At 41.4% G+C, this 20,465-nt stretch overlaps 1 protein-coding gene across 1 annotated transcript; it reads right to left on the minus strand.

Moving 5' to 3' along the window:
- Positions 1 to 367: 367 nt before the first annotated feature.
- Positions 368 to 19,381, minus strand: RAB33B (RAB33B, member RAS oncogene family). Its single transcript, XM_040250480.1, has 2 exons — positions 18,717 to 19,381; positions 368 to 3,162 (listed from the first exon to the last, which is right to left on the minus strand). The coding sequence occupies exons 1-2, from the start codon at positions 18,963 to 18,965 to the stop codon at positions 2,722 to 2,724; spliced, it is 690 nt and encodes a 229-aa protein (XP_040106414.1). The 5' UTR covers positions 18,966 to 19,381; the 3' UTR covers positions 368 to 2,721.
- Between the last annotated feature and the right edge of the window lie 1,084 nt (positions 19,382 to 20,465).

Below are 20,465 nucleotides of genomic sequence, written 5' to 3' on the forward strand. Positions count from 1 at the left end.
AGAGACTGTAATTTACATTTGGCACATCTTTCCCAAACATTTTATAGTTATTCATGCTTCTAAATCCTTTGACCTCTAAATCTAGAAATGTTAATCACTCCTGTGGTATCTGCCAATTGCACTGAAGTGTTTGTTCTTAAACAAGGTGGACTACACAGCCTCACAAATAAAAAAGCTACCCTATCAGCTCATTTTAAAATTTAGGGATTTTACCTGAAAACTTCTTTAACCTCAAATGTATTTCCAAATAAATTTTCAAATGAGTGTTTTTGTTTGTTTAATATATTACACATTACCTAGAAGCCAAAGAAAAAAAGAGAAACTTTTTTTATTTTCTACTCAACCAAAGAAAGAAAATAAGCTACAATTTCCTTATGTCAAAGCTGGTTTATTGAACTTCATGAGGGCAAAATTACAGTGACGCTACTCCACAACAAAATTATTTAACTCTGGTTTAGATTTCATGAAGAAATGTATTAGCAACATACTGTCAATAAAGCACTGTCATTAAGAACTAACTTTCTTATAGCCTGGATTAGCTTCCTTTGGTGTTCTCCCAAACTACGACTTTTCCAAAACATATCTGAGGTTTTCAACTATAGGACACAGTTAAAATAAACTCGCACAGAAGTTATAAAACTTGTGACTTGTGCTTTAAAAATTAATAGCCACCATTTTGGAAGTGATTTGTCAATAGTTGGTGAAGTGTTTTATAAATGTTTTGGAAAATATCTAAAAGCTTCATCCCCATTCAACTGATAAGTATGTTCTTTTTAAAAATGAAAACATGTATCAAAAAAATTGAAACAATAAATCACCACCAATGGGATACAAATATTTTTAAATTAATAAATATTAAGGTGGAAAAAATAAGTCCTTTCAGAGAACTTTAAAGGATACTTACTACTAACTCCTTACAAAAAGAAATAAAGTTAAATTACTTTTTTAAAAATTATTAATAACAGCACTGAAAAAACATAAATGTGCTTGGAAAGTCTGTAAACTTTCTTCCCCCACTTTAGAAAATGTTTTGATAAGCAATAAACAGATTCCCTTCTTTAAAAAACTGTTAATACCCACAACAATTGTAACAGCTGTCATTGTTTTGCTATAAAAATAGTTACAAATTAATATCAATTTAGATAAAGTCAAACCACTTTTAATTCTAGTATGATAAGAAAAATGGATTAATCTCATTAAAAACAAAGAATTTCTCTTTCCTTAAGGTCTCATGTTTAAAACAGGATAATTATTTCCTCTAATTATTATTTTCAGTTAGTTTATTTAATAGAATTATCTTGTTTTTATAACTAAATTACTCAGCCAGGACCACCATGATGATTAAGTAAAAAATTCTAAACTAGATCACATATTTCATTGGTTTCCCACATTCTGAAAATATTTTAAATATAATCACCTTTTGGCTTAATTTCCTCTAAAATGGTAAATTCAGCAATCTTTCAGTATTAGCGAATGTGCACACTTCAGTAAGAGTTCATGGCTTACGTTCCATTCATGTAATAGCTTCATATGCAAGCTTATTACTTCCTATGTGCAAAGTCTTACATTCAAAACAAAAGTATTTAGGGTAAAATACTTTCTGAAATATTCTTTCCATCACTGAGGGATTGACTAGATATTTTTTAATACCTAATTTATTTTTCCTACTGAGAAGGAGTGGTTTGTTGTGACCATAAACTTTGAAGATTTAAACAGCAGTATACTATGACACAATTCTATCACAGAAATAAATGGAGACTCACAGCAATTACAGGTATGCCCTCAGAGTTACAATCCAAATGGAAGAGAGGATGAATGCGTTTAGGCATTAAGTTGATTGGGGGTGGGGGGAGCATGAGATCCTACGTCAGACACACAGCTTGAAATGACTAAATGCCAGGGATTGGAAGGTCTCTTGTGGCAGCCAGGAGCCATGTCCACTTATTTCCTCTCAACTATAACTTCTCAAATCTTTCCATTAGTTTTTTACTATTTAAATATATCAAAGTAAAGTATAAAGCACCTTATGATGTCATTTCATTTGCATTAAAATCTGATTTACTTCTGCATATTTTATAGAATTACTCTTTTTAAAAATAATGATGACATTTTTAAAGACCTGATTGACACTGATTACAAAGATCAAACGTCTAGAACTGTTGGGAAAGTCATTCTTTCTGGGCTGAGAACCAGAAAACATTCTAGGTCTTCTTCCACCAGATCTGAAGTCTTGGCTCTTAAAATGTATCAATAATAATGCAGTTAATATACTAACAATACACAGAAAGAACTCTATGGAGAGGCAAATACCAGTTTTTATCCTATTGAGAATACTTCTTATTCAAAGGACATACCAGTAAGTGTCCTAAACCCTTAATATATTTTTTCAATTTCAGGAACACAGGATTAAACAATCACTGACTCTTAAAATCCCATTATGCTCTCATATGAAGCCTCCTCCTTGAGCTCTCAACGCAAAGATGTTCTGATTCATCCTAATATTGCTTCATTTCAACCTCACCTGAACAACTTTTTCCTTGTGGTGTCACAGTGACAAACTGGATTAAGTAGACACAAAATACAAAAATAAGCATGACAATAATAAACAGTAACATGTCAGGATGATCCACTGTATCTGAGATTAAATTCTATGACTTATCACTGTCATACTTCGGAAGTATTTCTTTAGTCAATATTAGATACTGTAATAAAGACTGTGATTTAGCACCAGCATGTCATTGCAGGCTTTGGTTCAGGCTTCAGGGTAATTCCGTTATCAGGGGGTTGACTAAGCATTAAGGGTTTGTGGCTCTTAAGCTTATGAGCCAAGGTCATAAATATAGCTTCCACATGGTCATTATCATTGGGGTTTTTAGCAGAGGTTTCAAACAAAGGCATACTGTGTGTGTCAGCAAATTTTTGTGCCAAGTCTGTGGGTACCTGAATGGCACTTCTCAAGTCACATTTATTTCCAACAAGAATCCGTGGTATATCAGTGGCTAGCAAATGCTGTTTGCATTCTTCTATCCAAGACGGCAGGCTATGAAAACTCGCCATGTTGGTCATATCATACACGAAGACAACAGCATGCACATTTCTGTAGTAGTGCTGGACCATGCTTTTTCTGAATCGTTCTTGTCCCGCTGTGTCCCATAACTGGATCTGAAAGTGGAAAAAAGAAGAGAAAAACTGAAAATTTCATCCAGTTACATACATAGAAAAATTTCACTACCATTGCATGGCCCTTTGTACTTCTTCGCTTATACTACTTTGCTCGCTTCTGCTGCTGCTACTGCTGCTAAGTCGTTTAAGTCGTGTCCGACTCTGTGCGACCCCAGAGACGGCAGCCCACCAGGCTCCCCCGACTCTGGCATTCTCCAGGCAAGAACACTGGAGTGGGTTGCCATTTCCTTCTCCAATGCATCAAAGTGAAAAGTGAAAGTGAAGTCGCTCAGTCGTATCCGACTCTTAGCGACTCCATGGATTGCAGCCCACCAGGCTCCTCCATCCATGGGATTCTCCAGGAAAGAGTACTGGAGTGGGGTGCCATTGCCTTCTCCGTTGCTCCCTTCTAAAATGCTTTTTTGGTCTTATTTATGTGATTTAAATGTCATGATACTAGTCCAGTTACTTCATGATTAACACAAGCATCAGAACAAGTACTTCAATTTAGCACTTTAATTCAGTAAGTCAAGTTTGTTTGGAAAAATTATACCTCAAAAATTGATTTTAAAATGCTAAAAGAAACAGATATCAGATTTTAAAACGTTAAGTGTCTAATTTCCACAAATTTGGTTACAATATGCCCTTCCCTGCCTTTCACTCATGTAATTTAAAATAGTAGAATTAGGATAGATGTGAAAAGTCATGAGGTCTAGCCCCCACATCAACATATATATACATCTGACAAAATCCAGGCCCCTTTAAAAAAATTTAAATGACTAGGAAATCACTTATCTATTTTAAACATCTCTACCATCTACCTAAACATCTCTACCAATAAAAATATTCCAATACCTCCCAAAGGAAATACAGGGTGGCAGAGGGGGAATGATATCTAAAGTTAAATATAAGTCATGTGTTATGATTCTCTTAAAACATGGAATTTATTGTGCCTGTGCTGCATTCCTAAGAAAAATTAAATGATGAGAGTACTAATCACAATGGAAAAGACTAGGGACAGAGATGCTCAGACAGCTTTTGTTTTTTTTAAATTTTTGGTTGTGCTGGGTTATCATGACACATGGGCTTTCTCTAGTTTCAGCAAGTGGGGGCTTCATGTTGTGGAACATGGGCTCTAGGTAAACGGGCTTCACTAACTATGGCACATGGGCTCAGCTGCTCTGACCCACGTAGGATCTTCCAGGACCAGGGATCGAACCTGTGTCTCCAGCACTAGCTGGAGGATTCTTATCCACTGTGCCACCAGAGAAGTCCCTTAGATGATTTTTACCTGAAAGACTTGTATCATTTATAGATACTCCAAGTATGGAAACCTAAATAGATGACTTCTCTAGAGAATATCAATAACCTCAGATATGCAGATGACACCATCCTCAGGGCAGAAAGCAAAGAGGAACTAAAGAGCCTCTTGATGAAAGTGAAAGAGGAGAGTGAAAAAGCTGGCTTAAAACTCAACATTCAAAAAACTAAGATCATGGCATCTGGTCCCATCACTTCATGGCAAATAGATGGGAAAACAATGGAAACAGGGGCTGACTTTCTTTTCTCGGGCTCCAAAATCACTGCAGATGGGGACTGCAGTCATGAAATTAAAAGACGCTTGCTCCTTAGAAGAAAAGGTATGATCAACCTAGACAGCAGTTTAATCTTTGCCAACAAAGGTCTGTCTAGTCAAGGCAATGGTTTTTCCAGTGGTCATGTATGGATGTGAGAGTTGGACTATAAAGAAAGCTGAGCCCCAAAGAATTGATGCTTTTGAACTGTGGTGCTGGAGAAGACTCTTGAGAGTCCCTTGGACCACAAGGAGATCAAACCAGTCAATCCTAAAGGAAATCAGTTCTAAATATTCATTGGAAGGACTGATGTTGAAGCTCAAACTCCCAATACTTTGGCTACCTGATGCGAAGAACTGACTTATTAGAAAAGACCCTGATGCTGGGAAAGACTGAAGGCAGGAAGAGAATGGGACAACAGAGGATGAGATGGTTGGATAGCATCACCAACTCCATGGACATGAGTGTGAGAAAGCTCTAGGAGCTGGTGATGGATAGGGAAGCCCAGCATTCTGCAGTCTATGCAATGGCAAAGAGTCGGACATGACTGAGTGAATGAACTGAAAGCAATACCAAAGGAGAGGAAAACTGAGGGGATACTGTAGATGGCCCGCAAAGTAAGTAGTATATAAAAGAGGAAGTGCTGAAACATGGCAGTAAGTGTTCAATTAAGATTAATGAATTAATGAATACACTTTAAAAATGTGGTTAGAGATGGAAAACTGATCACCACTCTCAGGCTATCTTAATTTTTCAGTTCTGATTTTTTTCATCTTTTTTTCTATGGTAGCTCTTCTTAGTCCAAGTGTATACATTTTTGAAATAGTCTCCCCTTCTTCCTAAGTCTCACTTTGTTCAAGGTAGAAATATAATATAAGGCATATCCTGGAGATGTTGTGGATTCAGTTCCAGACCACTGCAATAAAGCAAATATCACAATAATGCAAGTCACATGAATTTTTTGGTTTCCTACTGCATATAAAAGTTACATTTACACTATATTGGTAAAGAATCCACCTGCAATGCAGGAGACCCTGGCTCAATCCTTGAGTTGGAAAGATCCCCTGGAGAAGGGAATGGCAACCCGCTCCAGTATTCCTGCCTGGAGAATTCCATGGACAGAGAAGCCTGGTGGGTTACTGAGTGACTAACATGTTGAACTTTCAAAAGGTGGAAACAATCCAAATACCCACCAACTTATGAATGGGTAAATAAAATATATATCCATATAATGGAACATTAAAGTGAAGTGAAGTCGCTCAGTCGTGTCCAACTCTTTGTGACCCCGTGAACTGTAGACTGCCAGGCTCCTCTGTCCATGGGATTCTCCAGGCAAGAATACTGGAGTAGGTTGCCATTTCCTTCTCCAGGGGATCTTCCCAACCCAGGGATCAAACCTGGGTCTCCCGAATTGCAGGCAGATGCTTTATTCTCTGAGCCACCAGGGAATAATGGAACATTATTCAGCCATAAAAAGGAATGAAATATTGACACATGCTACAACATGGATGAAGAAGCCAGACACAAAAGACCACACATCATAAGATTCTGTGGATATGAAACGTCCACTATAAGGCAAGTCTCCAGAGATAGTAAGCAGACTCATGGTTGCCAGGGTCTGAGGGAACGGGAAGAATGAGGAGTGACTGATAATGGGTAAGTGGTTTCTTTCTGGTGAGATGTTCTGCAATTCATAAGTGATGATGTGACACAGGCTTGTGAATACACTAAAAACCACTGAATGGTTTATTTTCAAAGCACAAATCTTAAATATCTCAGTTTTTTAGAATGAAAAAAAAATCCCACTTCAAACTGTATCTTTAACATTCAGAAAGATATTTTGGGAATAATTTGGATGATCTATATAAAAGCTGTCCAAAGAACTGGAACTGACTTCTTTCTCTTTTAATAACGTTTTCCCAGCTCAAGTAATCAAAATTCATTTCATCGATGAAGAATAATGATTTATAATGTTTTAACCAGAGGACATATTTAAGTTAAAAAAAATTAAAAGTACACAGGAAGGTAACTGACCAAAACGTGAACAATGGTTGTCTTTCGTAGAGAACATACATACCATGGACACAGCAGGGGAAGGAGAGGGTGGGGCGAATTGCGAGAGCAGGACTGAAATACACTGAAATATATACATTACCATGTGTGAGACAGAGAGCTAGTGGGAAGTCTCTGAATAGCGCAGGGAGCTCAGCCTAGTACACTGTGACAACCTAGAGTAGGACGGGGTGGGAAGTGGGAGGGAGGTTCAAGAGGGAGGGGACATATATATTACCCATGGCTGATTCATACTGATAAAAGGCAGAAAAAAACACAACACTGTAAAACAATTATCCTCCAATTAAAAGTAATTTTTAAAATGGTTTTTAAGGCAAATTTTCCCCCCTTTATTTCTACTTTTCTGTTTTCTGTAACAAACATACATTTGTTTTAACAAACTAAAGTTAAAAAAAAAATCATGCAGAATTTAGACCTGTCTCAAAGAACTGTGAAAGTCCTCAATAAATGCAAGTGGTGATGATGAGGATATTCATCCTTAAGAAAACTGTTTAAGCTAGGATAGAACCAACAATAAGCCTCTTCCCATCAATCTTACTCAAAACATTCTGATCATATCAAGACTTCCAGGAAACAAGAAGTATGGGATAATAACATCTCACACTTTACCGGAGAGCCTTAAAAGTATATACTATGTTAGTGAGTCACTTACAAAGAAATACCGCTGTCTCTCAGTATCCATGGGGGACTGGTTCCAGGAACCCCCACCAAAATCTAACGCCAAAATCCACGGATGCTCAAGTCCTTTATATAAAATGGCATAGTATTTGCATTTAACTTACATCTGTATACTTTAAGTCATCTTTAAATTACTTATAATACCTAATGCAATGTAAATGCTATGTAAACAGTTGCCAGCAGTGGGCAAATTCAAGTTTTGCTTTGGGGAATTTTTTTTCCCCAAATATTCTCCCATAGATACAGAGGGTCAACTGAATTTAAAAGGAAGCTTCAAAATTTCACTCACTGAATTACGAGAACAAGTGAAAGCCTAGAACAAGTGAAAGCCTAGGACACACTGTTACACTGTCTGCTGCCTCTCAGGTCTGCAATGAGGTGAGGGCAAAGAGAGGACAGGACAACTGATAAAAACTGTCAGCCACGAAGACTAGAGAGAACCATCACTGAAAGAGAGACAGATATAGCTCTCCAATGGGGAACAAACCTTATGATAACCTAGAAAAATCTTTAGGTTTAGCTCTGAGTGCAATGGTTCACAATGCTTAGGAAAGAAGAGAAAATGACACTTTGGAAACTAAGGAAGTGACATGCTTATGTCTGGCAGATGTTAAGTTAGGAAGTGTTTTCAGAGCAATTATCCCCAATTTAATACTTAATATCTTAGGAAAGAGAATGACTCAAATGCGCTTTTATAAGATATTCTCCCATTTGAGACACTATAAAGACAACATAAAATATACTTTAAAAATATTTCATGAATCCCTACTTTAAATCCAAGTATCAAGTTCCAATACAAATGGCAACCTGTTTGCTAAATCTTAGAAGAAGTTTCTTACTATTCATGAAAGCTCTTTTTAGTAGTTTTATTACCAAAATGAGAAATGATCTGGCAAACTGATTTAATACTTTTTTGCTTGACTAAAGAAGATAAAGTATTAGCCCAAAGGATCTTTCTTTCTTTGATCAGCTATCAAATTTCCTCTTCCCCTATTCTTTCAAAGACCACATTTTTATTGTAGCTCAGCTGGTAACAGCTCAGTTGGTAAAGAATCCGCCTCCAATGCAGGAGACCCCAGATGGATTCGTGGCTTGGGAAGATCCCCTGGAGAAGGGATAGGCTATCCACTCCAGTATTCGTGGGTTTCCCTTGGAGCTCAACTGGTAAAGAATCTGCCCACAATGTGGGAGACCTGGGTTCGATACCTGGGTTGGGAAGATCCCCTGGAGAAGGGAAAGGCTACCCACTCCAGTATTCTAGCCTGGAGAATTCCATGCACTATATAGTTCATGGGGTCGCAAAGTCGGACACGACTGAGTGACTTTCACTTTCACTTGCAGCCGGTAAAGAATCTGCCTGCAATGCATGAGACCCCAGTTTGATTCCTGGTTCAGGAAGATCCCCTGGAGAAAGGATAGGCTACCAGTCTTCTTGGATTTCCCTGGTGGCTCAGATGATAAAGAATCTGCCTGCAATGCAGCAGGAGGGCATGGCAACCCCCTCCAGTATTCTTGCCTGGAGAATTCCCAAGGACAGCAGAGCCTGGCAGGCTATACAGTCCACGGGGTTGCAAAGAGTAGGACGCAACTGAGTGACTAAGCATGGCACTGTTCTTTCAAAGAACACATTTTTATTATTTTGCTTCTAAGCAGCCTATATGAGAGATCATCTGATGATTACATAAAACCTTCTATTAATAGCTTGATGATGTAAATCAACATCATAACTAGTATTAGTAACACTGTAACAGAACTCTTTTTCCTTTTAGTATACTGTAGAGAGTAGTAATATGTTTCTGACAAATAGATCTACATGGCAAATTTAAAAAATAAATGTTAGCTTCCCTAACAAGGAGAAGTGACACATTTTGTGTGACTAGAAATACTTTAAAGGAAGTCAGCAAGGAGAGAAAGGAAGCAAGAGCTGGGCTGTAAATTCCCGCCCAGCCACCAATTTGTGGGACCTTGATCCAGTCATTCACCTTTTCAAAAGCCTGTTTTAACCTTAAAATCAGGGCTAATTTACGTAACATAATGAGCTCATCTTCTTTTCATTAGCTGTGGTCTTAAGAGTAAAGAATACACATAATTTGGAAACAGCAATCTTAGCTATCTCCGCTCCCTATTCTTTCTCTGCTTATTTATGCATTTTCCATTATTACCATCTCTCCCGAAGGTATTAGTGTTCACTCAAAGAATTGATGCTTTTGAACTGTGGTGTTGGAGAAGACTCTTGGGAGTCCCTTGGACCACAATGAGATCAAACCAGTCAATCCTAAAGGAAATCAGTTCTGAATATTCATTGGAAGGACTGATGCTGAAGCTGAAATTCCAATACTTTAGCCACCTGATGCAAAGAACTGACTCACTGGAAAAGACCCTGATGCTTGGAAAGATTGAAGGCAGGAGAAGAAGGGAACAACAGAGGATGGGATGGTTGGATGGCATCACCAACTCGATAGACATGAGTCTGAGCAAGCTCCGTCAGTTGGTGATGGACAGGGAAGCCTGGTGTGCTGGAGTCCATGAGGCTGCAGAGTCAGACACGACTGAGCTGAACTGAACTTAAACTATTCATATTTACTTGGGGTTTTGCACAGCCCAAGCATGTTCCAGGCACTATGCTGAGTCCTTTACAAGCACTACCTTATTTAATGTACATGGCCCTAATGTAACAATTACTCAGTCTTGCAGATGAGCAACTTGAGGTTTGCTAAGGTTATGTAACTCACCCGAGGACACAGAGACTATGAAGCCTCTTTTTTAATTGAAGCACAGTTTACAATTTAACTGGTTTACAAAGTTGTGTTAGTTTCAGGTGTACACCACAGTGATTCGGTTATGCTACGAAGCCTTTTTTTTTTTTTAAACAGATCCACACGTTTATTTACTTTCTGTTCAATAAATTTAAATCCTTGATGGGTACAGCAACACAGGGATTCTGCATCCAAGAACCTTAACAGGAAGGTTGCTTCAGAATTTGATACAAACCATGCCACTATCTCCACAAGTGCCACTTACCTTTCCCCACATAACTCTGCTTTTGTTAAGTTTTTCCACCAGAAGTTACTGAGTTGTTTTTGCTTTGTACATATAAGTACTTCTCTTGCCTAGCCAGACTTCAGTTTCATCTTGAGCACAAACATCTTCAGTTTTACAAAGGGCCGTATGCTCCCTCTGGATCCAGAGACCCTGCTTACAGCCAGCAAATCTGGCCTTGGACCACAGTCTTCCAGACATATTATTAAGAGTTGTGCTAGAAGTCTGTTCCCAGCGGGCCTCCACAGGTTCCAAGATCGTTGAAAGAGCTGTACTACTATGGTCTTAACAGCCAGGATTTAAATCTGGGCTGAGTGACTCTATTACAGATGAGTGTTGGTTTTCCCAGCCTAGCATACAACCCCAATTCTGTTTTTTGTTGTTTGCTTTTCAGTCTTTATGTCCAACTCTCTGGGACCCATGGACTGTAGCACACCAGGCTTCCTGGTTCTTCACCATCTCCCAGAGTTTGCTCAAACTCATGTCTGTTGAGTTGGTGACGCCATCCAACCATCTCATCCTTCTTCGCCCTCTTCTCCTCCTGCCCTCCACCTTTCCCACCATCAGGGTCTTTTCCAGTGAGTTGGCTCTTCACCGGGTACTGTTTTCCTTGGGGAACCACCCCTCCTCTGCCTTCAATTCACGTGAACCCCCAGCCAGGCACACGACCCATTTCCACACCCATGTCACCACCACAGTTTGGGGGTGGGCGTATGTCACAGTCCCCAAGCAGAATCTCTCAGTCTCCATTTTAGTACTGGTGTTAGAACTGACAGGAAAAGAAGTACTTTCTTCCGAGTTTTCAGCTAGGTGGGAAAACAATCTCATTTTGCTTAAGCTAATTTGAATACAGAAATCTGACACAGACTCTAAAACAAAAGATCTTAACTACTGATGAAAGATCCTTGGAAAATTAATAATTCCATCACATCTCACATCTGAGTACAAACACCAATGTTGCTACTTTTCAAAAAGAGCTATAAGAATCACAGGCTTCTGATCAGGCTGGAAGAACAATGGGAGCTCTGGCCTGGTTCCCGGGATCCTTCAGATAGTGGAATGGCTTGGGTCTGCGAAAATGGAGACTGCTTATACCATATAGGACTCAAGACCAAACCACTGCAGACTCAAATATCCCAGTTTTCTGAGTTAAGGAGTCATAGATTAAGATTACTTTTTAGGGTACCCCAACTGACAATACTCCCATTTACTGAATTCCAGTGCAGATCAAATCAAGAAGGCCAATTTGGTATCTTGCTAACCACCATCACCACTTCTTTTGTTTTTTTTAATTTTTTTAAATTTTAATTGGAGGCTAATTACTTTACAATATTGCACATCACCACTTCTAAGATGAATTCTCAATTTAATTCTAGTTAGGTAAGGTGTAAGATGTCTTATAAAATATCCTTTGAATTATAAACATTGGATTACTTTTAATTTAATAAAGATTAAGACAAAACAATGGAGAAGGGTAAATAATCTGATTTCTATTTGGGTTCAGCATTCATGGCATATCCTCTTCATTACACTCTGAAGCAAGTTCTAGTCCACTCTCAGCATGTTAACTACACCGGGCATTTTGTCTTCATCTACCCACGCTCCCGAACTTTATCTTCATAGTCATGATTATTTCCTCCAGTTCCACACTTCTAGCTGCCAATCCAACATTTCCATTTGAATATAACACCATCTCAACAAAGAAATGATTAACACAAAATTTTTTTTACAGAGCCTCTCAAAAATCAATCTTCCATGAAAGTGAAAGTGAAGTCGCTCAGTCATGTCCAACTCTTTGTGACCCCATGGACTGTAGCCTGTCAGGCTCCTCCATCCATGGGGTTTTCCAGGCAAGAATACAGGAATGGGTTGCTGTTTCCTTCTCCAGGAGATCTTCCTGACCCAGGGATTGAACCCGGGTCTCCCTCATTGTAGGCACACGCTTCACCATCTGAGCCACCAAGGAAGTCTGTATTCCTTATCTCTACTAAAGATACTACCTACCTTCAGTCAATCAGACCGACAACCTCAGTCTGATCCTCATCCTCCTCTTCACAAAAAGCCAGTTACTGAGGCCTTTTGGCTTTATCATCAAAATATCTCTTGTGTCATCTGTTTCTTTCCATTAGCTTCCCTCATCACCCCAATTCTGGATTTCCAGAGCAGGCTACCAACTGATCTCCTGTTTCCAAAATATGCAACACTTATCTGAGCCCTATATAGTTTAGAACCTGAGCTGGACACCGGAAGATGTCTATGGAATTATCAGACATGGTCTCTGTCCTGAATAAAACTGAGTAAGAACTAATAAAGGAGGCAGACACACATATAGTACAAACAGCAGAGATTTAAAGACTCAGGTAAGGTGCTAAAGGAAGCTGAGAGAAAGAAGAAATAGAAAGGAGAATGAGAGGTCGGGAGATTCCTGACAGAGACACACTGAGGTGAATCAGGAAGAATTACATGTGGTGAAATATGGAAGGGAAGTTATTCCAGGCAAGGAGTGGGAAATGCAACAGGAAAACATAGGGGTAAGCAAACAATTGGCTGGACGATAGGGTACTCAAAGGAATTAATGCGGGGGGGGGGGGGGGCGCCCGGGGGGGAGTTAGGTTAGAAAAGCAGTCTGGAGCAAGAGAAGGAAGTTCTTATGTTAATTTTAAAAGCTGGAACTTTTTACAATACAATGGAGAAACTACTCTGGGCTTCTGAGGCAGGGGAGATTACTCTCCCTAAGAGCGCACAGAGTCCGGCACACTGAAGCGACTTAGCAGCAGCAGCAAAGAGCAACATTAATCTGGCATTTTGGCAACAATGTATAAAACAAATTAATTGAGGGCTGGGGTTGGGAGATTAGCTGAACTGCTACAATAGAGCAGAGCATAAAAAAGATGAACTAAGTCCCCATTTGCTTTGCAAATAGGTTCATCAGTACCATTTTTCTAGATTCCAGATATATGTATTAATATATGTTATTTGTTTTTCTCTTTCTGACTTACTTCATACTGTATGACAGTCTTCAGGTCCATCCACATCTCAGCAAATGGCACAATTTTGTTCCTTTTTATGGCTGAGGAGTATCCCATTGTATAGGGGGTGAAAAAGATGAACTAAGATTTTGAAAGAAGAATGAACGAGAGAAATCATCCACGTAGAAAACTAACTGGATTTAGGGAGCAAAGGAGAATGGTGAGGCCTCTGGGATGAGGAGGACAACATCAGGTCACATAGAGGAGAAACAGAAGAGGCAGACTTGAGAGGAAATTCGAACCCACCTCAGAATTTTGAGGTGAGGGAGGGCTTATTCAAATAGCCATGTCTACAAAACAATAGGGAACACAGAGGGACAGATGAGGAGTGATAGCTGGGCAAAACAAAGATTTGGAAGTTATCTTCATAGAAGTGATACCCAAAGTCAAGAGTCTATTAAAGGAGAGAATGCAGACAGAAAACCAGTTCATCAAGGGGCAGATCCAGGCTCACTCAGGATTCATCCTCAATCGCTGCCCCATTTATCTTCCTAAAACACTTGGACTTTTTAGCATGCATACAAAATGAAATCTAGATTCTAGCTGTTCAGAAACTCTTCAGAAATGTTGCTACCAACACCTATGCAATTCTTGTCACTTGCCACTTTTCCACGGGAATCTTTAATCCTGCTGGAGCATCCCACTAATGTTACTCATCAAAATATCCCTCCAGTGAGAATGAGCCCTCCACTAACATCCAAAAATAACTTGGCAGTCACCTACTGCCTGGTTTTGCTAGTCATCTTTCTGTTGTGCTTGTTGTTCAGTCACTCAGTCGTGTCCAATTCTTTGGGACCCCACGGACTGCAGCACACCAGGCTTCCCTGTCCTTTGCTATCTCCCAGAGTTTGCTCATGTCCAGTGAGTCAATGATGCTATCCAATCATCTCATCCTCTGTTGCCCCCTTCTCCTCCTGCCCTCAATCACCTTTTTAGGTATATAAATTTTATCCCTATGCAGGACAGCAAATCATCTATGCAGTATATCAGGGTCAGCAAACTTTTCCTGTTAAGGGTCAGAACACTAAGTATCTTCGGCTTCACAGTTCTAACAGTCTCTGTCACAACTACTCAATTCAGCCACTGTGGTGCAAAAGCAAGCACAATATATAAACAAATGAGCCTGGTTGTGTTTCAATACAACTTTATTATTTATGGACACTGAAATTTAAATTTCATGTAACTTTCACTTGTCATGAAATCTTATTCTTTTGGTTCTTTTTCCCCCAGTCATCTGCAAATGTCAAACTCAGCTGGCAGGCCACATAGAAACAAGCAGCAGGGCACAGACAGTTTCTGGACTTACGGTGGCGATCATTTCATAATGTATGCAAATAGCAAACGACAATGTAGGACCCTTGAAACTAACATAATATTGTATATCAACGATATTGCACTTAAAAAAAAAACAAACAGAAAAATAAATTAAAAAACCAAGCAGCAGGCCGTTATTTAGCCCTCAAGCATGGTTTGCTGATTCTTGCACTGTATCATAATTATTTTTGCCTAACAAAATGTCTTCTTTCCATTAAATGTTTACTCATTAAATGTTTGCTTTACCTATGGAGGGAGAGGCCCTGATTATTTTTCTTTAGTTAATATTACCATCTTGCATTTAACATGTAAAATTTCATTCACTACAAATGACAGGTAAGCTATCCCAATATTCAAGTAGAAACTGAGGATCCCTAGTGAGAGACAGTGATCAAATCCAACACTAGGTTTTAATGATTCTGTTGGTGTCTGACATTGTCACGTGCTGCTATGAAAGAAAAATAGCTGCCATGGTGAGGACACACAGAGACAGACGGAGCATAAGGATTAAATACCTTGATTTAAGTACCAAATGTATTTTTATTTAAGGAATTAACTATATAATTTTATCCAACTTTCAAAATTCTCCAAACAAGATTTTACACTTTCCATTATACATATATAGTACTTAAGAACAGATTAGCAAACAGACTTTATCACATTTCATAAAAACATTTTAAGTGATTCTGAAACAGCACTCCTGTAAGATACGCTTTCTGAAAAACTTACAGTCCATAAAACATTTAACACAACCTCTCACTTTTACCAAACACATAAAAATACTGTCTACTTACTAATAAATAATAAAGTAACATAGGGCTTTCCAGCTTTCAAGATGAAGTTAGAAGAAATGTCATTTCAGGTTAGGCTTACAAGGTTCCAAAGAGATAATATGAACATCTCAGCAGCACTTAAGACATAATATAGGTTAACAAAAAAGCAGCAGCAATATATGGAATAAAGCTGTTCTGTATCACCTCATTTTTAAGACACCAAAAAACACCTTAAACTTTTCCCCCACCAAAATACTCATATCTTTTTCTATTACAGAAATCTCTGTAATCTTTTTGACCACAATAAAAACCTCAAATCTTACAGTTGGAAATACAAGTCAACAGATAAGGCCTAAGAGAGAAGAAAAAGAAATCCAGTGTCTCTACCAACTAGGATACCAACTCAGGGGCCCTATCAACATATGAGGTCAGACTAAAGCTCAGGAAGGACAATCACAGAGAAAAATATTTTCTCCTGGCTCCTCTCAACCAGAGGATCAACTCTGCTCCCAGATTCATCCCATCTGAGGTTCTGCTTCACTTATCACCGCCAGCACCAATCTCGGAAGCGAAGCCTTCGATGTTACACACTGGACATAGTTCATATGTTTAATATGCTGTAAGTATCTCTTAAATTTGCACCTGATTCATCTGTGATCTAAAGTATAAATGGCAACCTGGAGGCAGGTAAAGGGTTACTAAACCCTGACTCCTTGCCTGCCTCCTGTCCCTCTACTTTGCTACTATTCTGAGTCCATTGGGCTTCCCTGGTGGCTCAGAGGTTAAAGCGTCTGCCTGCAATGAGGGAGACCTAGGTTCGATCTCTGGGTCGGGAATCCCCTGAAGAAGGAAATGGCAACCCACTCCAGTTCTCTTGCCTGGAGAATCCCATGGACAGAGGAGCCTGGTGGGCTACAGTCCACTGGTCGCAAAGAGTCGGACACGATTGAGCGACTGCACTTTCACTTTCTTTCACTTTCACCTTCCCTTCAGCTGTCTGCCTATGCCCTACTCTATCTCTGTTTCACTCTGGTTGTGCAGTCACAGAATTGATGGTGCCAAAGAGAAATCATGATGTTAAACCACCAGGGGAAAAAAAATTAAAAAAATAAATAAATAAATAAACCACCAGGGGAGAAGAATCTTTTCAAGATCACTGACTCTGAGCCAAGTACCTTCTACCTGTTCTCATCTAACCCTCATGTGAGCCTGATGGGGTACTATTATCCCCATTTTTCAGATGAGAAAAATAGACTGAAAGATTAAGGAAACTGCCTAACCACTAGACTAGCCAACCATGCCAATTCGCCTAAGACTGAGAGGGTTCCTGGAATGTGAGACTTTACATTGAAAACTGGGTAGTGCTGATCTCTGTACGAAGGACACATAGCCCTTTCACAGGTTCAGATTTGAGCCAGGCCAGCTGGGCTTCAAAACCCAGGCACTTTCTCTCAGAACTCCTTCTGCCAAACAAAATTCCCCTCTAACCTCAGAAGTCCTATTATTTTCCTCCCCCAGAGGTTCCTGGGCCTAACTCAATTCTGATGGAAAATATTCACTCTTATTCTACCTTTTTCTTTGCAATGTATGCAGATCTTTCTTAACTCCCTAATACAGTGCATCCAAAAGACCACCATTCCCAGCTTGAATGGGACAATGAAAAATTAAAGCTAAGATTAAAAGGCAAAAGGGCCTACAAAGGACTGCTGCATTTTCAACCCTATTTCTCCTTTACTATCATTGGCAGTAAAACCCCTTTGGGGTGGGGAGATGGGCCAGAGATTATGCTATGCTATGCTACACCGCTTCAGTCATGTCGGACTCTTTGTGACCCCACTGAGTGTAGCCCACCAGGCTGCTCAGACCATGGGATTCTCTAGGCATGAATACTGGAGTGGGTTGCCATGTCCTTCTCTAGGGGATCTTTCTGACCCAGGGATCAATCCCAACTCTCATAATGTCTCCTGCATTGGCAGGTGGGTTCTTTACCACTAGCACTACTGGGGAAGCCCCTAAATTGGGGAACCAAAAACTAAATTGTTCATGTCTGAAGAATGTGGGTGTGGGAATGAAGTGAGCCTATTTTTTTCCCCTACAGTGGACTGAGGTAAAGATGAACATCCTAATTTAAAGCAAAAAATAAATAAATTAAAAAACACAGTATAAGGAAGGCAGAGTAGTTCCTCGAGTGCACCTGTTTTAAGGGATTGTATCAGCAGGTGGCTGAACATCAAGTCAGAGTGAAGTGTGTCTAAGGTTTACACTACCTTAGGCCTCAATCCGGTCACTGATGCCTTATTCTCCAATGCTTCTGTTCCAATCCCTGAGAATCCCAGGCTTGGCCTTGAGCTTACTACCTTCTCCACTTTTACTGTGTTCTCCAGTCTCAGGAGCCATCAATAAGACTTAAGACTTGAAAGAGGGTGGCACCAAGAATGTGGTCTGGCAACCCAATGAGGAACCAAGTACAAACTACAGAATGTTTCAGCAGGAAAACATAATTTTCTAAACAACTCAATGTCATCTGGAAACTACTGTAACAAAGCTGCACGCAAGAGAATGCCTAGGTACTTCCTCAAAGGCAACGGGGGTTTTACTTCCACAAAACCTAGGGCAGTGTTCAAATGAATGTTTAACAAATAATATTTACTAAATGAAATTCCCATGCCTGAGAAATTTCACTGTATTTCCTCTGGCCTTACTTCACTAACTCCCAATACGTGAAACCCGGCCCATAAGTCAGTCCTACACGCTGGCTACTCGATGTGTGCTCCACTGACTAGCTGATGTGCAACACCGGAGACCTGACCAAATCAGAACCTTTACTTGGGGGGGTGGAGGGGGTGGTGGGGAACAAACCCAGGTAAGTCTCCTGTACAATAAAGTTTGAGAAACACTGCCTTAGAAGTTTGCTATATACAAATCCTTCCAATCTCCAACTCCCATCTTCGCATCAGCGTTAGAAAAGATGAAGCGCACGCCCTGCACCGGGCCCCAGCAATTAACCCACGAAGGGGTTGGCACACGTGTCAGCCCGGGATAACCTTCCTCCCGACAGTCTCCCATCCGCTCACCTTGATACGCTCCCCATCAATCTCCACCGCTCGTTCTCGGAAATCCACCCCGATCGTAGCCTCGGTGCGATCAGGGAAGCGGCCGGCGCAGAAGCGGTAGGTCAGGCACGTCTTGCCCACGTTGGAGTCGCCAATCACGATTATCTTGAAGATGCGGGAGCGAGCCGGTGGCAGAAACCCTGAGCCCCCTGACACTGCACCGCTGGATGAGAAGCTCGCCTCGAGCGACGACTCTATGTCCGAAGCCATTCTCCTGACCCGCCCCAAACTGAGGCGGAGGGAAGGAGACGCTGAGGGGCTGCGAGATTACGCCACCGCCACCCCGCGCGCCCAGCCCGCGGGTTTCGCTGCTCAGCGTCCCCGGAGCCACCGCCCTCCCGCAGGCAGCGCGCGTGCGCACCTTCCCGCCGGCCTCCGCCCGCGCAGGTGTGGTGCCCACCAGCCCAGGCTCGCTGACCCTTCCGCCCGGCCTACGGCTCCACCGCAGCGGCAGTCAGGCCGGAGCCCGTCTACCTGCGAAGGCACTGGGCCTGTCGGGGGCTTATCGGGGGCGCGGAAGGCCGGTTGCTGAGAAGCCGAGCAGACCGCCCCGGGCCCGGCACCCTGGCTGGCCCGGCCCCGCCACGTCCAAGGCTCCCGCCCCCGGGAGGAAGCGGCGCGAGCACTCTGGGGGCGGGGAGAGAAAGCTGAAAGGAAGGAGGTACCGCCAGGCACTCTCTCGCGAGAGGGCGGGAGAGCCGCTTCGACGCTGGCGTGCGCCCGACGGGGACGAGCGAGGCCTTCGGAAGGTTCGGCGCTGCCCTTGGCTTCTCGTTCGGGCTCCCCGGACTTGAAGTGGAGGCGGGTCCCCTCGGCTTGCAGCTGGGGGCCGACTCCGCGTTCCCTGCTCCCTCTGGACTCTCGGGATCGCGGGAGATGAGACAGCGACCGGGGCTGAGGGGCCTAGGCGCCGCCAGAAGCCCGCGCCTGGGCGCGGGAAACCCTTAGAGGCGAGCTCCGGCCGCGCGGAGCTTGAGTCTCGGCAGGAGCAGGGCTGTCAGTGAGCAGGCGGGAGTTCGAGGCCGCCTGCCGCCTTCGCACGGAGAATTTCATTAGGCGCCGAAGCAATGTTCCGATATCCGCAGGACTCAGGTTCCCAAGGCCCGCGCCCAGAAGATCACAGGAGGGCCGCTTGGTGGCATTGAACCCAGGAGCTGGTACTAGATGGCCTCTCTCATGAGAGTATAACCTGCTGTGCCCAAGTTATGTCTTCGTGCCTGGGTGACGATGATGTAGCCGTTGAATATTACGGAGCACACACAGTTGTCTTCAGCCATATATCGCAGGAAAATATTAATAGACGAGATCACCCAGCCTTAAAGAGGATTCTCCGGATCACTGAGAGTTTTCCGAGGAAACCTACCATACACTGTCATAGAATAATTCCAAAATGTGCAAAAATACTGCTTTTTGTGAGGAGTTTTGTTTTCTGATAAGACTGAAGTTTTGGGGGTGTTTTGTTTTCTGTTTGAGCGCATAGTTTGCAAATTCAAGGTCTATGGCGAGGAAGACATGGCATGCCTTAAACAGAATGAGGGGAACAACAGAGAACCAAAAGCCCTTTCAGTCCATAAAATGAAAATGTGGTCAGAGCAAATTAGTAGTAAAAGCTGAGCATGCTGAGCTGCAGCAATTTGCAAAAGCCTTTAATACGACAATAATTTCTGTTGCGGTAGAAAAACTTTATACAGTTACTGATATACCAAGTTA

This window comes from Oryx dammah, unplaced genomic scaffold, assembly GCF_014754425.2.
Source record: "Oryx dammah isolate SB20612 unplaced genomic scaffold, SCBI_Odam_1.1 HiC_scaffold_12, whole genome shotgun sequence".
In the NCBI taxonomy this organism is placed as follows: domain Eukaryota; kingdom Metazoa; phylum Chordata; class Mammalia; order Artiodactyla; family Bovidae; genus Oryx; species Oryx dammah.

What these genes read in the sequence shown, in the direction of transcription:
- RAB33B (XM_040250480.1), bottom strand. Translation starts at nt 18,965, where the DNA reads ATGGCTTCGGACATAGAGTCGTCGCTCGAGGCGAGCTTCTCATCCAGC. An exon ending in TTGATGGGGAGCGTATCAAG is followed by an intron (nt 3,163 to 18,716) that starts GTGAGCGGATGG and finishes TTCCACTTTCAG; the next exon opens with ATCCAGTTATGGGACACAGC.